This window comes from Aotus nancymaae, unplaced genomic scaffold (genome assembly GCF_030222135.1).
Source record: "Aotus nancymaae isolate 86718 unplaced genomic scaffold, 86718_ANA_hifiasm-v0.15.2.pri h1tg000019l, whole genome shotgun sequence".
NCBI lineage: Eukaryota > Metazoa > Chordata > Mammalia > Primates > Aotidae > Aotus > Aotus nancymaae.
In genome coordinates, this window is record NW_026988431.1 from 28,915,369 (window position 1) to 28,927,593 (window position 12,225).

At 39.9% G+C, this 12,225-nt stretch overlaps 1 protein-coding gene and 1 non-coding gene across 4 annotated transcripts in view; one reads left to right on the forward strand and one right to left on the reverse strand.

Moving 5' to 3' along the window:
* TOPBP1 (DNA topoisomerase II binding protein 1) overlaps positions 1–8,768 on the reverse strand; it is a 62,936-nt gene extending 54,168 nt beyond the window's left edge. For 2 of the 3 annotated variants that reach the window (XM_012451198.3, XM_012451200.3), the window contains exons 1-6: positions 8,752–8,768; positions 8,016–8,106; positions 5,873–6,007; positions 4,701–4,844; positions 3,459–3,640; positions 1,751–1,947 (exon numbers count right to left, since the gene is read on the reverse strand). In XM_012451198.3, the coding sequence (XP_012306621.2) occupies positions 1,751–1,947; positions 3,459–3,640; positions 4,701–4,844; positions 5,873–6,007; positions 8,016–8,099 (742 nt within the window). In that variant the 5' untranslated portion in view covers positions 8,100–8,106; positions 8,752–8,768. Of the gene's footprint in view, positions 1–1,750; positions 1,948–3,458; positions 3,641–4,700; positions 4,845–5,872; positions 6,008–8,015; positions 8,107–8,170; positions 8,256–8,430; positions 8,697–8,751 lie in introns of those variants that run through there. The other variant, XM_012451199.3, reaches the window with a different exon arrangement.
* Positions 8,769–11,882: 3,114 nt separating this feature from the next.
* Positions 11,883–11,988, forward strand: LOC135275951 (U6 spliceosomal RNA). Its single transcript, XR_010343536.1, has one exon. It is a non-coding gene; the product is annotated as a U6 spliceosomal RNA (small nuclear RNA).
* Positions 11,989–12,225: the final 237 nt, after the last annotated feature.

Genomic DNA, 12,225 nt, shown 5'->3' on the forward strand with positions numbered 1-12,225 from the left:
TGTCACCACTCCCAGCTAATTTTTTAATATTTTTAGTAGAGACAGGGTTTCAGCATGTTGGCCAGGCTAGTCTAAAAATCGACCTTGTGATCTGTCCGCCTCAGCCTCCCAAAGTGCTAGGATTACAGGCATAAGCAACAGCTCCTGGCTTCCAGCTCTAACGGGTTATTTTAAAAACCTATCAACCAAATTGAAGTTACCAGTACTTACTCTTAAACAGTATGCTACATAGTTTATTGCAAAGTAGTACTTTAGTTTACTGCCTAATTAAATTTTCCATGTGTTGTATAAATACACATGCCATGTGAGGGGGTTTATCATTCATACAAACTGCGGGAAGACAGGAGCAACTGTGGGGTAACAATTAATATTGGACTTTGGTTTGCATTTAGGCTCCATCACTTAATTCCTTTAAACCAGCTTGTATAATGTGAAAATTGTAAATGTGTGTAATATAATAAATCCCAATTTTGAACACTGGGATTCCAATGTTAACAGTCTTCTACTTAAAGTCCAGGACAGATAAGCCAATAGATAAATTATGTTAAAAATATGTATCTTTTTATTACCTTAAAAACCTTTAACACAATATATTTTGAAGCAGCATCACAGAGAAATTGAAGTCTATACGTCACATGAAAGGTTTTCTGGCATTCTTGAAAATCAACAGTGAACTGTCTTCAGATTCAGAAAAAGAACAGCAGTATCAACTCTACTCACAATCATCCTATCACAATTGGCCATACCCAAATTTCTGACTTAAGGGCAATTACCTTTTAACCTTAATTACTTTTCAGTCTAGAAAGCTTAGTAAAACACAGTACACATATAAAGAGCAGTAACAAAAACATTAACAAAACTCATCTTTTATCAATTTGTGTGTATTTTAAGAGTGCTGATAAAAAGTTATCCAGAATAATGTTATGGAACACCAAATTTAAAAACAATTTTAAAGAATTTTTCTTGGTTGGTAACGTCTTTTTCATTTACTGCCTCATGTTCTGCAAGGCGTGTCTTCCAGTTATAACTTGTAGTTCATTCAGTCAAACTGAAACTAAGTCAAGCCTTTCGTCATTAGAAAGAAATGCCATTTAGCTATATTTATTAGTTTGCTTGTTATTTACCCAAACTTCTTTTCATTATTTGGTAACTGTGTGAGGAATATTTTTTTTAAATCAAAAAATAACAAAGTAAGCTTACATAAAACATCACTAAAAGGTTTTGGTTTTTTTAATACTTATTAAATGACCTGAATAAATATAAGAAAAGTCATATAGTTTAGACTGTGACCCAAACGACTTCTGCAAGATGTTAGAGAAAACGGTATCAAACTAGATAAATGACATGTCAGAAGTAAAAGCTGTTCTGTAAGATTTTAAAATATTAAATACTAATGGCTGGGCACGGTGGCTCATGCCTGTAATCCCAGCACTTTGGGTGGCTGAGGCAGGTGGATCACTTGAGGTCAGTTAGAGACCAGCCTAGCCAACATGGTGAAACCGCATCTCCACTAAAAATACAAAAATTAGCTGGGTGTGGTGGCAGGTGTCTGTAACCCCAGCTACTTGGAAGGCTGAGGTGAGAGAATTGCTTGAACCTGAGAGGAGGAGGTTGCAGTGAGCCAAGATTGCACCACTGCCCTCCAGCCTGGGCAACAGAGCAAGACTCTATTTCAAAAAAGTAAATAAAAAAAAAATACTAAATAATAGAGAAAATGTTTCATGTGTCCATTTGTGAAACACAGTTTTACCTTTTGGTTCTTGCACAATGAGGTGTGTACATTCATTCATTTTCAATTGTCCCATGTATTGACCTCCATGCTTAACTGTGAGTTGCTGAACTTCCTTCCGGTCTAAGCCACTTAAACCAGTCACACAGATTATGCAACCAAGAAAAACAGGACACTTGAAATCTTCCATGTTTATATCAGTATATCTAGTTATTTTTCTGTGGGAATCAAATGGTTAAAAAGAACATATTACATTTACCAGATAGTTTTAAATTTACTAGAAGAATAATGACATCAGAAAAATAATGACATCACAAATATCACTACTGTTTTCCTCATTTTTTAGGATTTATAACAATTTTTTTAAAAAGGATAACTACCAAACAGAGTAACACCAATTGCTCACCTAGCTCAACAACAGGTTTTTTTTTTTTTTTTGAGACGGAGTTTCGCTCTTGTTACCCAGGCTGGAGTGCAATGGTGCGATCTCGGCTCACCACAACCTCTGCCTCCTGGGTTCAGGCAATTCTCCTGCCTCAGCCTCCTGAGTAGCTGGGATTACAGGCACGCACCACCATGCCCAGCTAATTTTTTGTATTTTTAGTAGAGACGGGGTTTCACCATGTTGACCAGGATGGTCTCGATCTCTTGACCTCGTGATCCACCTGCCTTGGCCTCCCAAAGTGCTGGGATTACAGGCGTGAGCCACCGCGCCCGGCCAACAAAGTAATTGTTTCAGATACAGTCTCTCAAAACTGTTTTAAGAGAAAAATATACATTTCCTTAACTCTAAGCCCTTGCTGGTCAAAGTGGTATATTTTCCAAAATTATACGTCTGAATCTCTACTTAAAAACCCAAAGTTACTTTGGTTGCCTATTAGAAAAATGAACTTTTCAATCTTTCCATTATTCTGTATAAGTAAAAGCAATGATTTTTGACAAAATACCAACAAAAATGTCATCATTCTGCTGCCATGCTAGGCAGATATGCTGAAGTAATCACACCGGGAATGAGAGTTGCTGACATGGAGACATTTAGGATATGCTGGATGGTGTTGAAAATAAGTCCAGAAAAATGCTGATACAATTCATATGCCAATAGAATTCTGTGGTATTTGGTCTTGTGGTTGTTTACCTAGTTTCAGGGGAAATTTAAGTGTGCCCCTTGAAATAGGCTCTAACCTCCATGAGGGAAGGGACATTATCTTGTTTTGCTTACTACATGTATCTAATGCCTAGCTCAGGTCAGATACATAAAATAGGCTCAATTAACACTGATTAAATGATCACATCTCAACTGATGACTTACATACGTTTATATTAAACCTTACATCTGCCCCCTTTTGGAAGGAATGTAACTGCCAACATGGCTAATTTATTCTCTATCTTAATATATGGGAATGGTGTTGAAGGATGATGCAACATAAAAGCTAAAGTCTTGCCAAACTGTTTTTCTCTATTATTTCAGAAACATTTACAGCTGAGAACTTTATCACCAAAGCATTTCTTACTCTGTAGCTACTGCTAACCCCTTAGCCCATTCTATAATGCCTGTCAACTTTTACCTTGGTAATAAGAGCATGCAGATTCTGCTCTTCTGTTTTCACTGGAGAAAAAGAGTAATTACGCTATTTTTTTCCCTGAATAATAAATCCAAAGAGTATATCACATGCCAAAAATGACTGAATGCATCATTTTTTCAAATCTAGAAAATATAAAAATGTCTTACTTCTCTTGTGACTTCTCCCAAAGTGTTTTTATCCAAGAGGGAAGCAAAATAGGTTTCTTCAGGTTTGCAGCAACTAAATATTTTTTGCTACCAACTTCTCCTGCAATAAGGTGAGTTACTGATATGTTAAGGTCTCTGTATACTCGTCCGCCCATCATTTGTGCATATCTATGAACTTCTTCCTGCAGCCCCAAATGAGAATACATTAATCCTGACGCAAACAATATTGCTTCCATTTTTATACACTATATCAAAAATACATGCTTTTGATAGTTTAAATACATATATGTTACACACAATTACAGTTAAATAATTAACCAAATTATTTTTTGGAAGATAAATATGAATTATATTTAAAAAATTTTCCTATATTTATCCCTTTCAACTCGATGAATGTATTAAACCATTACACAAAGGATATATAATCTTTGCTTCTCTATATTTTAATATACATGTGTATTTTTAACAACATAAATTATATCTATATAATATATAAACATACATTTTTAGCCAGACTTGGTGGTGCATGTCTGCAGTCCCTGCTACTCCGGAGGCTGAGGCATGAGGATTACTTGAGCCCAGGAGATCAAGGTTGCAGTGAGTCGTGATTGTGCCACTGCACTCCAGCCTGGGTGACAGAGTTAAGACCCTGTCTCAAATACATATATACGTACTTCTGTGGCTCTCTCTTAGAATCCTTTTTTATTCTTTTTTTTTTTTTTGAGACAGAGTCTTCCTCTGTTGCCCAGGCTGCAGTGCAGTGGCGTGATTCTTGGCTCACTGCCACCTCTGCCTCCCTGAGTCAAGTGATTTAGAATCATTTTTAAAAAGACTATCCACCTACAGTGGAAAAATCTAAGTGATTAAAAAATGAGTGTCTTTTTAAATTAAAACAAAAAATTTCAATTAGCCAGTTTTCAAAAAAAATTCCACTGTATTCAATTTATTTAAAAAATGTGTGTATACATTGCCATGTATGTACCTACGCAACAATCCTGCATGATCTGTACATATACCCCAGAACCTAAAGTACAATTAAAAAAGTGTGTATATATGCATAAATATATATATACACACATCATATATTTATATAAATATATACATGTATACACACTGTGGTTGTAAATTGAACTTAAAAGTCATGAACAATAAGTGGAAGGTCTTTTAAGTTATCTTCTATGCAGTGAAAAATTAAGTATAAGAAGAGATAGATTGATCGTTCATGATGAGGTCAACATCTACCCTTTTTTCTTTTTCCAGACTTGTACAAGATATTGTTACATCAGACATAACCATATTATAAACTGGATGTTCGGCTCTTGGGACACATCGCTGGTGGTGCATACAAAATATGACTACTTGAGGACCAACAATTCTGCAGCCAAGCTACAAAAGAGAGAAAAGTTTAAATGAGGTAAGAAGGAAAAGACCAACAGTCTTACAAAATTACATTTTGTAACATTTACCAATTCTTTACGAAAGTTGATGAGCACTGTAGAAAAATCAGCAAATTAGAAAAAGAAAAAAACAAAGATTACATAATTTATCAGATATACCATACACTAAACACACACAAAAGCAAACCAAACAATGCAAGCTATCAAAAGAAATAAACTTCAGGTCAGGCACAGTGGCTCACGCCTTTAGTCCCAGCAGTTTGGGAGGCCAAGGTGGGTGGATCACCTGAGGTCAGGAGTTCGAGACCAGCCTGGCCAACATGGTGAAACCCCATTTCTACTAAAACTACAAAAATTAGCTAGGCATGGTGACAGGCACCTGTAGTCCCAGCTACTAGGGAGGCTGAGACAGGAGACTTGCTGAACTCAGGGGGCAGAGGCTGCAGTGAGCCGAGATCACATCACTGCACTCCAGCCTGGGCGACAGAGTGAGAACCAGTCTTAAAAAAAAAAAAGAAGAAGAAGAAAAAATAAACTTCAAGAGCCCCTTTCACTCAAAACTGCCTTAGTGCTTACACCTGTAAGTCCAATACTTTGGGAGGCTGCGGTGACAAGACCACTCAAGCCCAGGAGTTCAAGACCAGCCTAGCCAACATCAAGAAACCCCGTCTCTTCTAAAAACACAAAAATTAGCCGGGTGTGGTATTAAACATCTGTAATCCCAAATATTCAGGAGACTAAGGCACAAGAAGCATTTGAACCTGGGAAACAGAAGTGGGCCAAGATCAGGCCAATACACTCCAGCCTGGGCAACAGAACAAGACTGTCTTAAAAAAAAAAAAAAAATGCCTATTGTAACAAAATTAGCCTTTCAATCCTGGTCTTCCCAAACGAAAAGAATTCCAATGTACTCATAAGTTGCATAATACCTCATGATCAGTAAAGAATGTATGTCCACTGAAGCAAAGATAAACCAAAAAACAGACTATCAAAGGAACACACTAGAAGTTAGCAAACCTTTTTGAGGTGATTAAAGACAATGCCACTAAAAGGGTCACATATATAAAGTGATCTATCATTCTCCTTTATTTTCAATGCCTCTTCTTCTGTAATAATCTGAAGATGTTCTTCTGAATGGAATTCTTTTACTAACTGAAAGAAAAAATAAGAATGTACTTGAAATTACTCCCCTGTATTTAGGTCCTATTGAAATTCCATCTCAAATCCAGCCTTTTACCTATTGAAAGCCACCATCACATCTCACCTACACCTCTGCAGAAGCCTTCCAAGTGGTCTCTTTCTCCTTTCCTTGCCCTAAATCTGTTCTCTACACAGCAGCTAACAATCTCTTAAAAAATACAAGTCAGACCATGTCACTCTCTGCTCAAAACCTAATGTTTTTCTACCACACCCAGAATAAAATCCACATTTCTTACCATGGCCTTCAAGACAACACAGTGTGGCTCTTGCCTATCTCTCCACCTTTACCTCCTACTTCTCATCTCTCTTACTCCAGCCACTCCTGCTTTCTTGCCAAACCTGGAAGAAGCCAACCATAACCTCATTTAGAGGCTCTGCTCTTGATCTTTCAGCAGGGAATACTCTTTTCCCAGGTTTTCACCTTCCCCACTTCAATCAGGTGTGCTTAAATGCCTTATTTAGAGGCTCTGCTCTTGATCTTTCAGCAGGGAATATTCTTTTCCCAGGTTTTCACCTGACTTAATTCCCCACTTCAATCAGGTGTGCTTAAATGTCACCGCCCCAGAGATGCCTATCCTAATCATGCTTTCTCAAATACCCTTCCCTTACCCTTTTAGTCTATTTTATTTAAAAAATACATACGTGTGTGTGTATGTATGTACACACACACACAAACACACACACACACACACATATATATAGTTTTTGTCTCTCTCCCCTAGAAGTTTCATTTTGTATCTTGTTTGCTACTATATCCTGACACCCAGTAAGCCCTCAAAAATTTTCTGAACCAATTTTGAAGTCCTTACTTTAATACAATAAACCTTTTAAAACTGTAAGTCAGATCATGTTTACTCTTCTGATTAAAACCGTCCAATGGCTCTCCATTTCACTGAGAGAAAAATGGCCCACAGGGCCCTACATGACCTCTTTACCACTATTCTCTGAAGCATTCCTTAGTACTCGTCCTCCATCCCTCAGTCACTACACAACAGTACACTAAACTTGGACAGAGACTACAGACACTTTCCCAGGGGCTGTATAACGTTGCTCTCTCTGCCTGAAACATTCTTCTCCAGATACCTGCAAGGCTATCTCACCTCCTTTACATTTACTCAAATATCCTTTTATCCATAAAGCCTTCCCTGATCACATTCTATTTAAGATTATAACACCCTCCTCTCCTCACCCCCAAGAAACATCTTCTGGAACCCCTTAATCTCGTTTGCTTTTCTTCCTAATTTATCATGTCTGATTAGTGTCTATTTCCTCCTGCTAGAATATAAGCTCTGAGAGAACAGAAATCTTTGCCTGTTCTCATCACTGATGTATCCTAAGTACTAAAGAAGTGCCTGTCGAATCACGAAGACTCAATAAATATTTGCTGAATGAATGAAGTTGAAAAAAAAATCTGCTACAAATAGTTCTCGAACTTTAAGGCACGCTGAAGATACTGTTAAAAATGCAGATTCTAATTGATATGCCTGGGTTGGAGCCCAAGATTCTGCATTCCAGGACATGCTGATACTGCTGTGGTCTGTGAGAAGCAAGGCTCTACATCACCCCTACTATCATTCAATTATTATGCTGTACATAATAAAACATAACTTTTAACAATTAACCAAAAAAATTTGAGCTATGACCAGTAAACTACTGACTCAAATTTTTACAGCATGTTAAGGACCACTCTGGTTAGGAGAAAATGAAAGCAACTTAATTTCCAAGAACTGCAGGTCACCCACATTAAACAGCAGTGTGGAATAGACTTCGAACCCCATGAAACACATAATGATGTACTTAGATCAACTCAAAAATATGTAACAATGATATATCTGTATTAATGTAGACTATAAAATTATGAAAGTGAAATATCTACTTCTAAGACATAACGCCCAACAAATAAAAAATCCTTAAAAACAAGGAAGTTAATTCGTGGTATTAAGACCTTTTCAACTCTTACCTTGAGAGCTTTAAAAAAACATTTGGAATTGTCTGAAGACTTTAAAAACTTCACAAAAAACGGTTCTTTGTCATTTCTGGACATTTCTGAACTGTCAAAGGAACCATTAACAAGAACAAAATCACATTAGGTATAAAGTTGCATGTTTAACCCACCTATTTTTTTGTGCAGACAAGAATGCCTAAAGATAGACATTCTGGCTCTGCCCGTGAATTCATCAAAGGTATTTGTTAAGAAACCCTGGAATGTGGGCAAAGTCAAGGAAAAATAGACAACACCAATTCTTGCAAATCAGAGAGCAAAATTAACGTTCTCGAATTGAATACATAGAGGAGGGCCCTGCTATGAAGGCTCTAAGCCCTTTAGGGACATTCAATTGTCAGTGGACACTCAATTGCACTTGTTTTAAGGATACACAGAGTGCATCTGTCCCTGCGGATGCCCATGGCCTGCGAGGTTCGTTCATCCTTCAGTAAACGGATTTTAAATATAAACATGGAAGCCAGTTAGCATGGTAGTGCCCCCGCATAAGGCTAGATGCTCCGGTTCCCAGCTCCAGGAAAAGGCCCGGCTTTGGGATCAGGGAAGCCACGTCCTCTCGGCGTCAAAGGCCCACCCGCCGGTCCCAGAGCCAGTTACCAGGACAGGAAAAGAGGGCCCCGAAGGCCACACAAGGCATTGCGAACCCCAGTTGGGGCCGAGGAGGAGCTGAGTCCCCACTCCGCGCCTCACTTACTCGTTGGAGCCTGGGGGTCTCCGGGCGGCGAGTCGGGGTACTCGCTGCCAGCAGAACGGTGACTGGGGTCGGGCGCCAGCCCGGCGCACAGCCCCCGCCCCCGACTCGGCGCCGCCCCTAGCCCAAAGCAAACGCTGGCGACCCCAGAAATTGCCGAGAACTGGAACGACTTTCGCGCCAACCGCGAGGCCTCGCTAGCCTTTTCCGGCGGAAGTGATGCCATCATCAGCTGCGCCAAGAGGGCGGAAATGTCAAAAGTGGAAGTGGGCGGTCCGTAGGCGGTGGGGTTCCAGGGAAGGCTTTGGTGGGTTCAGGATTGAGCGCTTTGCTGGGGTGGGCCTAGTCTCCGCTGTAGGTAAGCCCAGCTCCGTCGGTTCAGGAGGTAGGATCACAGACCAGGAATACTCTTTTAGTATTAAAAAAAAGTCAGAGAGGCTGGGCGCGGTGGCTCACGCCTGTAATCCCAGCACTTTGGGAGGCCGAGGCGGGTGGATCACGAGGTCAACAGATCGAGACCATCCTGGTCAACATGGTGAAACCCCGTCTCTACTAAAAATACAAAAAATTAGCTGGGCACGGTGGCGCGTGCCTGTAATCCCAGCTACTCAGGAGGCTGAGGCAGGAGAATTGCCTGAACCCAGGAGGCGGAGGTTGCGGTGAGCCGAGATCGCGCCATTGCACTCCAGCCTGGGTAAGAAGAGCGAAACTCCGTCTCAAAAAAAAAAAAAGCCAGGGAAAGAAAGGATTTCCCCAATAGATATTTTACACTTGCCTTATACCAGGCATGCGTGGGACGTATCATCCAAAACAATTCCATGAGGCAAATAATGGTAGATGTATTTTGCAGATGTGAAAACAGAGGAAGTTAAATGATGGCTTCAAGGTTGCACAGCTAGTAAGTGGTAGAATTAAGACTGCATCCAGGTCTTTTGACTACGGACTGGGTGGTTTCCTCCAACATAGCAGGAATAGAATCACACAGCCACAAGATGGCAAGGGAAAAAAGGATGACTTATACAGCAAATACAAAGGGATCTTTGCCAAAATCTGCAGTGGTCTCCCCTCCTCCTCACCTTCAATGGACATCTCCGTTTTCTTTCTCTGCATCTGCCTCAGTACTGGGGAGATTCTGTGACTGAACCTAAGGTTCAAATGGCAAAGAGCAAAGGGAGAGGGGGTAAAATGGGGCTGCAAAACCTTAGCTCAATGATAACCAGTGGTAAACTGTTATTTGTTTCTTCTTTTCATTTTATTATTTAAAAAAAAAATTTTTTCATTCTTGACTGCTGAGATTGAGAAAATGACTTTGGATTTACTAATGTAAAACTATAATGCCATGTCCCTTGATTGTTTCTCTCTTTTCTTTTTAGAGCCTGAAGATAGTAATGAGTAGCTTGAGTTTTAAGTGTTTGAATACACCAATGGAAGGTGACAAAGATTCTTTGCTTGGCCAAACTTTAGTCAGACTCCTGAAACTTCTCGTAGGTTTATCTGTGCATTTCCTTGGAAAATCCAGTTAGAACCCTCCACTCTGAATATCTGATCAGGCTCCTCATCCTCTTCCATCCCCAGCTGATGTCTGATCAGCTTGACCTATTTTCAGCAAGAAACCCCTTTACTCCTGAAGTTACTTCTTAGTAATTTTCCACCCAGTGACCCCAGGCTTCTGTTCCTTGGCTATAAATTCCCACTTATCCATGCTGTATTTAGAGTTGAGCCTACTCTCTCTCTCCTAATTCAGTATCCCATTGCCATGGTTGCTATACCTATTCTTGATGGTCCTGAATAAAATCTTTCTTACTGTGCTTTAATAAGTATCATTGGTTTTTTCTTTCCAAAATGAGTCAGAATCAGTAACACTGGGGCTCAAAGGTAAAGGCCTATTGCTGGGGGAAGGGTGAAAAAAGCCTTAAAAGCAAAAAATAAAAATCACCAGAGGTGGGGGAAAAAAGAAACCACAGTTAATTGTTAAGGTGCAAATCTGACCTGAATCTGTAATCATTATTATTTCTAAGGTACTTTGCGGTTAACATGGGACTCCTGCTCACCCTATTCCCGTTTACTCTTCTCAGCAACCCTGTAGTATGTGGGTATCATTGTCTCGTGTTATGAATATGGGGAAAGTGAAGCTCAGGGACTGTGTCACTTGCCCATGCCTTTCCTGACACACCGCACTGCTCCTGGGCACGTGCTGTCTGCCCATCTCTGTGTGAAGGTCCACACTGGGGAGAGAGCCTATTCCCAGCATTTATGGGGCCAAGTAGAAACTTTACAAGGAAGGAGATTCACAGATGCTGCTAATGAAGATGAGGAGGAAAATTCACCCTTTAGCTTTTAGCCAGCTGGAACTTGATACCAGAGTTGACCTGTCTTTAGAGCAAGAGTTCACCGCTAGGGGGCAAGTTCTCCCATCTTGTGTCTCCAGATAGGCAGAGAGGGTCTGTCTCTAGTACCTACTCCTGGTAAATGGATAGAGTGGTTCTCATGTGTGATGTCTGGACCAGCAGCATTGGCATCTGCTGGGAACTTTGGGGGAATGAAAATTCTTGGGTCCAACCTCAGATCTATCAAGTTAGGAACGCTTAGGTAGGGCTAGCAATCTGTGCCCTTCAGGTGGTTTTGATACATATTAAAGTTTGCTTGAACAGCAGTCCTTCAGGAAAGGGCAAAAATGGTTACAGCCATTTCTTAGTATCCACGGGGGATTGATTCCAAGGCTGCCTACAGATAACAAAATCTGAAGATGCTTAATTGCCTTATATATAATCTATGCACATACTCCCATGTACTTTAAGTCATCTCTAGATTACTTAAATACCTGATGCTATGCAAATACTATGTAGATAGTTGTTACACTGTATTTTAAATTTTTGTTTTAAAATTTATTGTTCTGTGTTTTTAAATTTTGTATTATTTTTTATTGTTGGTTTTTTTCTCCACGATGGCAAATTTTACACGAAAATTGTATTTTTTTTCTGAATAGTTTTGATCCCCAGTTGGTTGACTCCCTCAGATGTGGAACCCACAGATACAGGGAATTAACTGTATGTGGGTTTGTGGTCCATGAAAACTTTGGTGAAAACGGGGAAAGGTTATGATATGCCCCTGGAAGCTGAGGTTTCCATGCTTGCTTTGGCAGCAAATTTACTGAAAAAAAAAAAAAAAGGAATGATACAAAGATTGGCATTGCCCGTGTGGAAGGATGACACACAAATTTGTGAAGCATTCCATATTTGCCAAGTGTGGTGTCTCACGCCTGTAATTCTAGTATTTTAGGAGGCCCAGGCTGGAGGATTGCTTGAGGTTGTAAGTTCGAGACTAGCCTAGGCAACGCAGCAAGACCCCCTCATCTCTAATATTTATAATTTTTTTAAAAAAAGAATCTGGGAACCGGGTGCTGTGGCTCACATCTGTAATCCTAGCACTTTGGAAGGCCAAGGTGGGCAGATCACATGAGCCCAGGAGTTTGAGACC